General features: G+C 40.9%; 1 protein-coding gene across 3 annotated transcripts in view; it reads left to right on the top strand.

Annotated features, from left to right (window-relative positions):
* LOC122808685 (solute carrier family 2, facilitated glucose transporter member 1-like) overlaps positions 1-13558 on the top strand; it is a 621069-nt gene extending 607511 nt beyond the window's left edge. For all 3 annotated transcript variants that reach the window (XM_044079667.1, XM_044079668.1, XM_044079666.1), the window contains one exon: positions 13336-13558. In XM_044079667.1, the coding sequence (XP_043935602.1) occupies positions 13336-13545 (210 nt within the window). In that variant the 3' untranslated portion in view covers positions 13546-13558. The remainder of the gene's footprint in view (positions 1-13335) is intronic.
* Positions 13559-13863: the final 305 nt, after the last annotated feature.

Here is a 13863-nt window from a genome sequence, read left to right as displayed (position 1 = left end):
ATAAGCCCCTATACCGCAACATGGTTATCAGTCCCATATACCCGTATTCACATACCACACACACACACACACACACACACACACACACACACACACACACATGCTGGGAGCTGTTGACTGCTCTGGTTCTGGTGCAGTTTAACAACAGCATAGCCCACAATCCAGTACAGGTGGAAGCCAGCCTGAACCATTCACTGCAACAACCTACCCATCAAGGTAGCCAGTCCCACGGAGACCATTCAAACCAAATACCACACACAAAATATACATCTCGGTTGTACTCCCATTGCCAAGAATATTCCTCATTTTTATTCTTAAATGTCATATTCCTCAATGTCTCACAATGAAATCCCTGCAGCCTGATATAAGCTGCTAGTATATATATATATATATATATATATATATATATATATATATATGTGCGATCCATACAGATCCCTGAATGCACTTTCCACCAAAGCAGAAATCACCAAGCATACTTAACCCAGCACTTTCAGATAAGGATGCTCGTTGTGCCGGTCATACTACGGTGTGGATAAGGGGAAATTCCCTTTTCCCCACTGTTAGTGCAACCTTGGAGTGAGAATATTAAAGTAGGGGGGTGGGGGTGCAGCCCCCCACATGGGAGGTGCAGAGGGGCTTGCCCCCCTGTATGGAAGTAGGTTTAATGTTATTTTTTTTTAAACATACTTTACCGTAAGCGCTTTTTCCGTGAAAGTGCCTTCAGTAAAGTATGTTCGGTGATAATGGATTTGGACTTTTGATCTTTTGATCAAAAGTCCTAGATCCATATATATATATATATATATATATATATATATATATATATATATATATATATATATATATGCACTTTGTGAACATCCTAGGAGCAGATATGTTCCCTAATGGAAGATTCCAGAGCTGGTAAGGCCGAGTCCCACCTCTAAGCACAGAAAACTGCACAAAAACTAGACTCTGGTAATTCTGACATGGAAATAAGCACCTAGGAATATCAAGAATCACATCCCATCTTTTATAGATAAAAAAGAAGGAGGAATTTGAACTACACTGTGATCATATTAAGTGTCTCTTTGGAGACAAATAGACTTAGGCCAGTGAGGTCCACAATGGGCCTGATGTCCTTGGACTTCTTGGGTTAAAAGCAACTTGGAATATCTCATACCATAGTCTTAGCCCTTTATGAATGGGTATGATCTCTTGGATGTCTCTTTTCTGTAAGAGTGTTAGCACCTCCTTCCTTGCTAGTGCTACTTTTTGATGGAGTAAGACACAAAAAAGATCATCACTTGGCAATAATTTCATTGATCCTTGTTTCTCTACAGATTTTAATTTGCACTGAGGTATGGAGGGAGAATGCTCCTCTGATCTTCTTCAGTGGGAGGCTGCTGGACAAGGATTCAGGACTACTGCAATCCACCCTGAGCCTGACCATGGGTTCTAGAAGGTCACAGTGATCCATAGCCTATGAGACCATAACCTTGTTATGGAGCAGTTTAAGGTGACTGCCTTTTCCCAGCATCCTTCTGTTATGGTGAATGCTACCAATGCTGAGCCTCAGGTGTGCATCATGGCATCCACCAGCCAAAGTAAAGGATGAAACAGCATGAGGCAGACATTACTTCCACTAGAGCATATCATTAAAACAAGTGTGGTGTGAGGGCCACATAGCTGCTACACGTACTTATGTAAGGTGTGCAAGTGTTTAACAAGCATAAATGACTTTCAGGATTTAAATATGCATGTAACAGCATCACAGAGCTTGGCTTCATGTAGCTGTGAAGATCACAAGTGCTTTGACTAGGTCTACAGAGGTCACACGAAGTGAAAAGTAAAGGTCTATTATAGTGCACATTTATTTCAGTTGTAGTGAATTGTTCACCTCAGTACACCTCTACAACATATAAAATGGGAAATAGCTAGGGTACAAACCATAAGCAAATTAATTAACACAGGTAAAACTATATAAACACTTGAATTATGGCAGAATATGTACTGCCGTGCTTTTACCTATAACAGGAGCTTTGTTATGACAAATGAATATTAATTGCAATACCACACACTTGTGTAACAAAAGAGACTACCTATATGAAACAAGAATGTAGTCTCTGACAACATTCATTTCTTTACACTTTTCTGTTTGTTGACTACTTGGCTTTCATTTTACTATGCCTTTCCGTTTTACATTTTAAACACGTTTTGAACTTAATGATTGTATACTCACACCTTATCCTAGTCAGCACTGAAAAAAGCATTTATTAACCCATCACCATGTAAATCCATGGTACAGTTTTTCCTGGGGGAAATCTGTGAGTACTCTTAACTTCAGTAACATGTTCAAAATCATATAGTTGCCTGTAAAGAATGAGGAACTCAAAAACTGGTTTGCAGCTCTGTTAAACACAAACACGAATTACTAATTTACACATGAATTACATATTACTGTTGATTTTCTCTAGCCAATTTTTTTAACTTTAAATTTATACTTGACCAAGCAAAATATTAACTGATTTTTTTTTTAAGTTAGATGGTTATATAAGGCATGACCAATACACCACACACAAACATAGAAACTTCAATAAACATTTTCAAAACATTATTGTCATTGTGTTATCATTAAGACTTTTTCTCATTTAAGTCTTTGAATAATGCATGCACTGTTTGATAGCACATCTGGTTTTACATGGCTCTGTTTTTTCAGTAGAATACACTATAGCCATTTTAACTCATTGTTACAAGCACCAGCCCAACAACATAAAATACCTGGCATCCCTTCTGCATATAAATGAGTTCATAGGTTGGTACTAGACTATTGACCCTAGGGCCTATACAAGCCTAGCCATAACAATTCCCTGAATATTTCTTCACACAATATTTACTTCCCTGGACCCCTGTCTAGCAGGGCAACTGACTTGATCCCCAGGGTGAATTTCCTCTCTCCCATCCAATTGTCAAGGTTCCTTTTGAAGATGGCCAAGGAGGTGCTCTGCTTGACATGTACGGGCGGTCTATTCCAGAGTATGGGGAGTCTCTGGGTCAGGAAACTATCCCTCCAGCATGTTTTGTTCATTGTGATGACAAGGTTTAGATCCCTGGAGCGTGTGGCTCTGAGGGATTGGGATTTCTTTAAGTGGAGCATGTCCAACAGCTCAGGGTTTGACATGGCCTTGTATGTTAAGCAAAGATCGCCTCTGAGTAGACGATATGCCACAGAGTATAGCTGGAGTTTTTTAGACGGTCATCATAGGGCATCTGCTTTAGGCCTGTGATTCCTTTAGTGAAGTATTTCTGTAACCTTTCCAGCTGTTGCAGATGTCTTGTGAAGTACATACCAAATGGGGCATTGTACTCTACAATGGGTCTAATGAGGGATGAGTACAGCAGGACAATGACCTCCTTTTTTTCTGGATGAAAAGCCCTTAGTGATGAGGTGTGCCACATAGAATGATTTCCTGACTGTTGTGGCAATGTGGTTATTGAAGGTGAGACCACTGTCCACATGTGTCCCTAAGTCTCTCATCACACTTTCGGTGTTTAGTGTACTGCTACCTGTGTAATAATTCATGGGTACATGGTTTTTCCCAAAGGGGATAACTATGCATTTCTTGGCATTAAGCTTGAGCCCATGGATCTGGCACCAAGCATCTGTTTCTGTAAGGCCCTTTTGTAGAATCATTTGGGGATTCAGTAATGGCTCCCAGTTTGCAGTCATCTGCAAACTTTGTTAGCCAGAGTCCCATAGTGTTGGCCTGTACTTCAGAGAAGTAGATGCCAAACAAGAGCAGTCTCAGGACTGACCCCTGAGGTACTCCACTTGTCACTTGTCTGGAGCTGGATTTGGAGTCGGCTACAGTCTGGGTTCTGTCAGTAAGCCAGCTGGCAACCCATCGAGTGATGTAGGGATTTATGCCCAGCTTAGTAAGTTTATCTATGATTCCAGAGTGGGGGATGGTGTTGAAGGCCTTGGTGAGGTCCAAATAGGCTGTGTGGACTGCCTTATCCTCATCCACATCTCTGGAGACTGATTTAAAGAAGTCAATCAGGTTCAGGAGACAAGATCGGCCCTTCACAAACCCAAAGTGGGTGGGGTCCAGTGTTTGAAGTTTGCCACTGTCTTTGTTTATAAGTTCCATGGTAATGCATTCCATGCCCTTACAGATCAGGCTCATCAGACTGATAGGACGGTAGTTCCCGGGATCCAAGGTGGATCCCCCCTTGTGGAGTGGGATAACTGTAGCTGTGCACCACTCAGTGGACACAAAGCCTGAAGTGAGGCTATGATTAAACATGACACTTAGGTGAGGTGCCAGTTAATTTTGTAGTTCATGTAGTACACAGCCCGGGATGTCATTTGGTCCCATGGATGCTGTATTTTTAGCTTTGGAGAGTGCAGTTTCTACCTGTGTGGCCATGATTACCGGAATTTGGCAATCTTTTGGTATTGAAATGGGCCCTTTAGGGGGTGAGAGGGGGGTGAAGTTGGCACTAAATCGATCTGCCAGGATATTGGCAATATCCTTGGGATTAGTATATTTAATGCCATTCTGTTGTAGCTCAGAGTAGATCTGAGCATTGCCATTTAGATTCTTGACATAACTATAGAATGCCTTATGATTGTCTTTGGAATCTTTGGCAATTTTATTTTTGTAACTAGCATAGGAGGATTTTATGATGGCTCTCAGCTTCTTACTGAGGCTGGTAAGGGAGTTTTTTGCATCCTGGGATTTTCCTCTTTTCTGCAACAGTTTCTTCCTTCTGTTGTATAGTTTTATTTATGGCAGAGGACCACCAGATTGGCTTCCTTTTTGGGATGGCACGATTCATGCACGAGTGGATGTGCTCGTACAGTGCCTTAGTGTAGGATTCAGCAGTCAAACTTTCAGATCCCGCTTGCATGGGTGTCATGAAGTTTGTCACTTCTGACTTGAGTAGCATGAAGTTGGCTTTGGAGAAGTTTATTTTACGGAGGTTTCCTTACTGGGGGGTGGGGGTGGGATGTGGATGTCAGGGATGATTTGCTTATGGTTAGACCTGACCAATGAGGGGGTGACGACTGGTGTGGAGCATCTACCTCCCATATTGGTAATGACCAGGTCTAGGATATTGGAGCTCCTGGTGTGACAATGGATTAGTTGATCCAGGGCATTGGAATTTATGAATTCCAAGAACCGTTGGGAAAAGGTGTTGGTACCCGAGTAGTTTTCCCAGTTAATGGTAAGACAGTTGAAATCACCCAGTATTAGGGTGTTTGGTTTTATCTTAATATTTTCCAGTATGTTTAGAAAGGTATAGTGAAAATCTTGGGGCATGGTGGGGGATCTGTAGCAAGCTACAATTTGGATTGCAGTCTTACCTAGTGTTAGTTGCACCTGGAGAACTTCAGATGCATTGTGTTGGGCAATGAATATCCTTGGTGAATATGGACACTCCTCCACCTTTAGTGTTTCGGTCTTGGTTTGGTGGCCGAAAAGTGTGGTAAGAGTTGTAGCCTGGTATTGCAGGGGTGCTGTCTAGAGCCTTGAACCAAGTCTCAGTTACTGCACAGATATCAATGTTCTCCATTTTTAGGAGTGCCTCATTTTGAGGTTTAGACTTATAGCATTGAGTAGCATTACCTTCAGATTTTGCATGCTTGTATCTGTAACAGTGCTGGTTTTGTCCTTTGAACCTTGCCTAAAAAAGGCACTATAGGGGTGGCAAGAGCTTTAGCCAGTAACCTGAATCCCAGGGGTGACAGGTGCAGACCATCTCTGTCAAAGCATTGTGGCTTGTCGATCATGTCTTCCCAGGCAGGCAGATTCTGTATCCCCTTTAAATGACACCAGAAGCTTAGCCAATTGTTGAAGTCAATCATTTTGTCCTTATACTGTGGTATCATTCTGGGCAAAGGCAGGATGCTACTCAGGGGTAGGGTCATATCTGCCTGGGCCACATGATCCGAGAGCTCTTCCATGTCTCTTTTCATGTAGTCCTGGGAGGTACGTCTCAAGTCATTCACTCCAACTTGGACAATGACAGAGTCATATTTGTACTTGTTGTGGAGTGATTTGAGTGCATGTGTTATGTGGTGGATCCTGGCACCCGACAGGCAGCTGACTGTAATTTTCTCCTTGCTCAGCCTGGTAAGTGGGACATCAGTGTGCCTGACTATAGAGTCACCTATGACTAAAGTGTTGGGTACATTGTCTTGCCTTAGGGGCTTTTGTGGGGTGGCACACTGGTGTTGTGAGCTATGTATCACTTTGGTTGTGAATGGTGTTTGTTTGCATTTCAGCTTTGGAGGTCCTTGTTGCTTGGGCAGGTTAATGTTAAGGGCCTCCGCATATGTGGGTTTAGTGTTGCTATGTGTGGGTGTTGATGGTGTGGGTTTTGAAGAGCTATGTATTGCTTGAGGTGTAGTGCAGGTGTTAACCTTCTGCTCTTGACTGTCTAGCACAATCATGGCTGGAAAGAGCTTTACTTCCAGTTTGGCTATGTAAGTGCATCTCTCACAGGTTGTAGTGTTGGGTGGTAGGAGGAGAGGGTTGTCTGCGTACATGAGGCAGTTGCTGCATTGCCCCAGTATGCCCAGATTCACCAGGTGGACAGGAGAAATTACCGGAAGCTGACCCTTGGACATGCCTGTTTAGGTGCTTTTTTGTAAAGTACAAGAGCTGTTTTCCCTTACCTTTGCAAGGTACTTTGGATTAATAGGCTGTTTAGTGCCTACGATTAATTTCTCCTTATTGACAAGGAGAGTTGAGTGCTTGTATCAGTTTAAGGCTTTCTAGTGCTTTTCAGCAGGTTCTAGAGCAAGTGCTATCACAGGGGTTAAGATTTTAGTGCTACTTATTTATTTTTATTTATTTATTTATTTATTTATTTATTGACATTTGTTAAATGGGTTTGTCCAACTGGGCTTGTTGCCCATTTTCAGTGGAGACCCAAGGAGAAAAGCTCCAGTAATACATTTTAAAACAAGTACAATTTTAAACAATATTGATATAATAGCAGTTATAGCAAAACGATTCACATATGTTGGGATACATGCATAAAGTTAAAGTTGCATCAAAAAGAAGCTAAGTAACAATTTTACATTGATATAGTTCGATAGGTCAACAATGAACATTTTTTGTTTGTATAAAATTGTGCAAATGCATATTAGACACATTGGAGAGAGAAATGTAATGAGGTACTAAGTATGGTCCTTTTGAGGGTACATAAAGGAAGAAGACTAGGTAGGGTCATGGCAAGGGCAGGTTCTGGAATTGAGAAAATAAGCTTTTAGTTCATTTTTAAAGTGTGAGGTGTGGGAGATTGTACGTAAGTCAAGGGGAAGTTTGTTCCAAGCATGGGCAAGGGAGTGTTTGTAGAGTAGTTTGCCTACTGACCTTTTTGGGTGGTAGATATCAAGTAATTGTTGGTTAGAAGTACGGAGGGTCCGGGATGGGATGTAGATGGAGACTAAGGAAGATAGAGATGGACAGAAGGAGGGTTTATAAAGACTAGAGTGTAGCATATGAAATTGATACAATAGCAAAAACTGGGGAAGTTCAAGCCATTGAAGAGAGTTTAAAGAAATGCAGTGGTGTGAGTTGTATGGGGAGTTAGTAATGAATCTGGCTATTTTATGGTAAGTCTGATGCAGTTTGTTTAGAGTGGAGGCCTGGATATTGGTAAGAACTGGGGCGGCATATAAGAGGGAGGGGAGGAGGAGTGCCTGGCCCAGGGTAAGTCTAGATTCAGGGGTTAGGAATTTTTTGTTCCGATATAGCAGACCTACTTACTGGTTTGTTTTGTTTTATACATTGAAGTATGTGTAGGTTGAACTTGAGTTTGTCATCGATAATGACCCCTAGGAGTTTTGTGTGGGTGTCAGGCTGGATATTTGTATTGTTAGAAGATGTAATAAAAAAGGAGGTTTTGTGATGAAAAAGAGAACAGGGAAGGAAAAGTAGGAGTTTGGTCTTTTTGGGATTTAGGATCAATAGGTTGTGAGAGAGCCATTGTTCAGTGGATAGTAGGGCCTGTTGGGTCAAGGAGTGTAGTTCAGGAATGTTATTTGAGATGGATATAAGTGTGGAGTTGTCGGCATACTGAATAAGGGAGGATTCTTTGCATGAGGTGTAAAGATCATTGGTGAAGATGTTAAACAAAAGGGGTCCCAAGATGGAGCCTTGGGGAACACCAGTAGAGATGGGAAGGAAAGGTGAGGAGGATGAGAGCCATTTGACAGATTGTTTCCTGCCAGATAGGTAACTATTAAACCAGGCAAGTGCGGAGGGGGATAGGTGGAGATTTGCGAGTTTGGATAGTAGTAGAGGATTAAAGATTGTATCAAAGGCTTTGGAGAGATCTAGGAAGAGAAAGGAAATGAGTTTATTGTTGTCTAGGGCCTCTGCAATAATATGAGTGAAGGAGAGGAGGGCAGTGGTGATGCTGTGGTGAGGACAAAATCCATGTTGGGTAGGGGTAAGTAAGTGGTGTGTGAGGAGGTGATTGAGAAGCTGTGAGTGAATACATTTTTCTAATATTTTGGAGAGGGGGGACAGAATGGCAATGGGTCAGTAGTTTGAGGGGTAAGTGGAGTTTCCACCTTTATGAAGAGGGATAGTGAAGAAAGATTTCCAAAGGGTGGGGACAGTTGATTCCAGAATAGATTGATTAATTAGTATAGATACAGGATAGGCAATTGAGTCAGCAGCAAGTTTGAGGAATGTAGGAGATAGATTGTCAGTGGAAGGAGAGCAAGGTTTTAGCTTGAGTAGTAGAGATTTGATGTAAGTAATGGGAACTGGCTCAAAAGAAAACAAAATTGTGTTAGTGGGACTGGGAGAGGTGGGTGTCGAAGTAGAGTTTGGCTTAGAGGTTACCAGATTTTGGATGGAAGAGATAAAGTGTTTATTCAGGAGGGTAGCTGTTTCCTGAGAGGAAGAGTTAGGGTGTGGGGAGGGATTAGAGGGCTTTCCAGGATAGAGGATGTTGTTGAGAGTTGACCAAAATTTTTGAGGATTGGATTTGTTGTTAAGCTGAGCAGAGCTATAGTATAACTTTTTGTCATTAGTTGTATGTTTTTTGCAAGGTTCCTCAGTTGTCTGTATTTTTGAAGACAATGTGGTTGTTTAGTTTTAGTCCAGGTTTTCCAAGCATGTTCTCTTTGTTTCATAAAGGACCTAGTCTCTTTGGAGAGCCAGGGAGCATGGTTTGATTTTACTCTGATCTTCCTAGAGGGAGCTAAGGAGTTTAGAGTATTCATGAAGATGCTATTGAAAGTGCTTACAGCATCGTTTAGGGGGAGGTTTGTTAGAATGGACCAATCTATGTTGTGGAGAATGGAGTTAAATTGGGATGAATTGAAAGTCGATAGTTTTTGACAGTCTTTGATAAGGTGGGGTTTAGGAATATGGGAGTAGTGTCTTAAGATGGTGGTAGGGAGATGATCACTGAGGGAGTCAGGTAAGGTGGTGGGATTGTGGTATTGGTGGGTGGATTTGGTAAGGATCCAGTCTATGATGGAGCTGGAGGTGGAATTTTTATGGAAGCGAGTGGGAGATATTATAAGTTGGTGGAAGCCGTGTAGGTGGATACTGAGTTGGGGGGAGTCAGTTGTGAGTTTGGACCAATCAATGTTGACATCACCAAGGATAAGTGTCTCATATGATATGTTGTGGGAGAACCAGGATAGGATGTTTTCAAGAATGGGCAGATAGTTACCAGGAGGAAGGTAGATAGAGGCAATTGCAAGTTTTTTGTGGGGATTCATATGGCTACTATTGAGAAACCAGCTAGTACTAAGGGAAAATTTGAAGAGCAGACTTTCTGGAACCTGGAATAGTTTAACCATAGACCCGCGGTGCTGCACGATGCAAAAAATGCACAAACACACGTGTTTTTAAGCCAGAAAGTTGAAAGGGATAGAAATCAGCCCAAAAAGGCTAATAAAATTATAATTTCAGAGCTGGAAAACACTCCTCTAGTGTTAGATAGGCAGTACAATACTCACCATTCCCACTGGTAAGCAGTAGGACTTCCTTCTACCACAGCAAGGCCTGGATAGCTCTGAACACAGAAAATAAATTCCTGAGACCAGCAAAGCCTGGGATCTGGACTACACTAGCTAGGAAACGTGTAAACAAGATAGTATTTTTTGTTTTTTTTTTTTTTGGTTAAAACAGGCTAAACAGTTTAATAATACAGTAAATAAACACAGAAAAGGCTAACACACTTGAGTGTGTAGCCCTAATCAGCAAATGCAATTAAAACTCTACAAAATTAGCAATTTAAAACTTTTTAAATGAAGCAAGGCAAGTGCACAACTGAAAAACGATTTAAGAGGCTGTGATACAGTAGAATAAGTAGCTAGTCTACATATACGGAGAATTCTATATATACAGAAAAGCAGCTAAAACACATAAACAATTCAGATGCAGTGCAACCTAGAGCACTTGAGTTGTAGCAATATTAAGGCTAATGCAGTTTTAATAAATGCACTAAAATATACTCTATATTTCCAAAATGTTTGAGAAGCACAGTCAGAACACAAGGAGATTCAGGCACTGTTTTTTTAAGTAAATAACAGAGACCAGTACGTGCATTTTTTTTTCATTTTCATGTCATGCATCCAGAAATCAGTGATTTTGTTTGAATGATGACCTGTACAAAAACTGATATCCAACACATAATATCGTACCTAAATGGTAATTCTCTTATGATAGCAGTATGCATTTCTCAAGCCGTGTATTACTGCATTTTCTTATGTTATATTTGCTGTCAGTTGTGTTAATTTCTAATTATTTGTCTGTACTAGTCTGTAACATGTACATTTTAATTATTTGCATTTAGAAATTAAAGACTACACACACAAATCCACACACGCACAAATTCATGTTACTTACCTTACAAAAAATGGAAAACGCACACAGCACATTAATGCTGTTCAAGCTGAGTCTGGAGAGTAGAAGTTTAGGGCAAGCGTGCTGCTAACTGCTGCAACTTCTTATTTAAGCCTGAAGAGAAGGAACAATGGGAATTTTTAATTAGCTTGAAAAGTTCAGAGTCACAAACATCCTAATCCTGCTGTATGTTATGGCTGCTCAGCTCGAAATAACAAAAAAAAAAATCATCTTTCCATAATCTACACTTTTAAAAAAGCAGGTTACCCAAATATGAAAGACTCCACAAATAACCCAAAGGACTGGAGATGAAACAAACTTTACAGTCATCAGTCAGACTATGTGAACCCTCACAGAAACACTAGTACTAGCAGTAGTAATACTAGTAATACTAGTAGTGTTAGTAACAAACAGTACACAGAGCACTAGACCTCATTTAAAAACACACTACCAACAGTGTTAAGATCGGCAATGTTGTCAACTGCACTGGAACGCAAATGTAATAAGGCAGGAAAGGAAAGCATGATCCTCCTGACTAATGCTGCTGCTTCCAACTCCAGAAAACCAAGGCAAGAAGAAAATTAAGATACTGGCTTTAGCTGTGTTTAAAGGGAATTACGCAGACCACCAAATATGCTGTTTGTTTGTGTCTTTCGGCTTTTCCCGGTTAGGGGTCGCCACAGCGGAAGTCCGGTCCGCTAACGATTGGTAGTGGATTTTTACATACTGGCCGGGGTTACCAGCCCTGATGCATAGCCTTCAACGAAGGCATGCCCCATTCACGTATGCCTCCACACAGAAGACGCTCTAGCTGAGAATCGAAAGGCACAACGTCTTGCTATGAGGCGACAATGCTACCGCAGCACCACCACCGCAATATCACCAAATATACTGTAGCTAACAAAAATTAAGTTAATTCTTTCTGTATGATGTCCGGTCACCTCCTCCTCCACATAAACTGTAAAATGGAGTTGCATCACCACATTTACACATATTCTTCCCCTCACCTAAGCAGTGATGCCAGCGAGCAGTAAAACCAAGGTGATAATCAACTGCTGCGACAAGTCTGGCATTCCAGTTTGGTGTGGAGAAGGGATGACTTAACATGAAAGTTTTTTTTTTTTTGAAAACTGCTTACATTTTGCTACCTCCTGCCTGGTCTCAGTGTACACTATAGTGTACATACCATACGGCTGCTGCGGTCCTTGCTTCCAGTTAATAATAAGGCTGGAAAATGCAAAAGCATAATCATTTATAAGTAAAAGCCAGAAGGGAGGAGAGAAGTCAGTTCTTCAGAGAACAGGTGTTGGGGAAGCAGAACTCTACCATAGAAGGGAGATCACTACAATGGCTGGTGTCTTCAAGGAAAGGCAGGGGGTACTGGGGCAGAGTAAATCTAAGGTGTGTTTATTGAAGGGCTTCGCAGAGTAAATCTAAGGTGTGTTTACTGAAGGGCTTCGCAGAGTAAATCTAAGGTGTGTTTACTGAAGGGCTTCGCAGAGTAAATCTAAGGTGTGTTTACTGAAGGGCTTCGCAGAGTAAATCTAAGGTGTGTTTACTGAAGGGCTTCGCAGAATAAATCTAAGGTGTGTTTACTGAAGGGCTTCGCAGAGTAAATCTAAGGTGTGTTTATTGAAGGGCTTCGCAGAGTAAATCTAAGGTGTGTTTATGGAAGGGCTTCGCAGAGTAAATCTAAGGTGTGTTTACTGAAGGGCTTCGCAGAGTAAATCTAAGGTGTGTTTACTGAAGGGCTTCGCAGAGTAAATCTAAGGTGTGTTTACTGAAGGGCTTCGCAGAGTAAATCTAAGGTGCGTTTACTGAAGGGCTTCGCAGAGTAAATCTAAGGTGTGTTTATTGAAGGGCTTCGCAGAGTAAATCTAAGGTGTGTTTATTGAAGGGCTTCGCAGAGTAAATCTAAGGTGTGTTTACTGAAGGGCTTCGCAGAGTAAATCTAAGGTGTGTTTATTGAAGGGCTTCGCAGAGTAAATCTAAGGTGTGTTTACTGAAGGGCTTCGCAGAGTAAATCTAAGGTGTGTTTACTGAAGGGCTTCTTTAAGATGCTGGACTAGCTGTATACTAATCAGACAAATTAAGGCTGATTTTAGCTATTGCTTTCATATATTAATGTAATCTATGCATTCATAAAAACTAATAATGTCTAAACATCTGTGATATATTATATTATGAGTCACAATAATAATGCTATGTATGTTAATGCCTGCACACAGTACATGCTATTTAATAAGTAGAATTATACATTATGGTCCAGGTAGAAATGCTGCAGTATGCGCATTTACCCAGTGGTATGCTCTTGCTATCACTCACAGATATTTAAAAAGTGCATAACAGAGTAAGGTTGTGTTCTTACCAGTACATGTGGTATACCATTCATGTAAAATGATCATTTATTTGCACAGTGTTGAAAATTACCTATCATGGAAATCTTTACCTTTCTTCTTTCCAGGACCTCATAGGCTCGTACTGCTTCCTTGTCTTTGCAGCCTGCCTCTTCTGTGCCTTTATCTATACCTGGAGGAATGTACCAGAAACCAGGGGACGGACCTTTGAAGACATCACTTTGGAATTTAGTCAGACAGAAGTACGTCAACCTGGTAGATTTTACAACACTCCAGACCCATTGTACTATGGTACATATGAAAATGGATCACTCTGAGGAAAAGCTAGGGGAAAAAAAAGAGTTCGAACACCCTGATGTAAAACGTTTAAGAGCTGGAAGAATTCACTTCTACAAACTGAAAACTAAATAATTATTAACAGAGATCAATTCTGAATGATGTACACAGCTGAGCTATTTAGAGATGTATATCAAACAACTTACCAACAAAAGCAATAGATACATCAAGAGAGCTGCTAGTATAAAATCTATTTATTTTGCTTCCCTTCCACAGTCCTTCAGCATGACACCTTCTGGGAGAATGAAAAGAAACATTTAATAAATTATGTTTTATATGTATGAGTCACTTGCCAATAA

The sequence above is a fragment of the Protopterus annectens genome, chromosome 8.part0, assembly GCF_019279795.1.
Source record: "Protopterus annectens isolate FY-2018-M chromosome 8.part0, PAN1.0, whole genome shotgun sequence".
NCBI lineage: Eukaryota > Metazoa > Chordata > Ceratodontiformes > Protopteridae > Protopterus > Protopterus annectens.
Note: the sequence above shows the minus strand (reverse complement) of the source record. Positions and strands in the feature narration are given on the sequence as shown.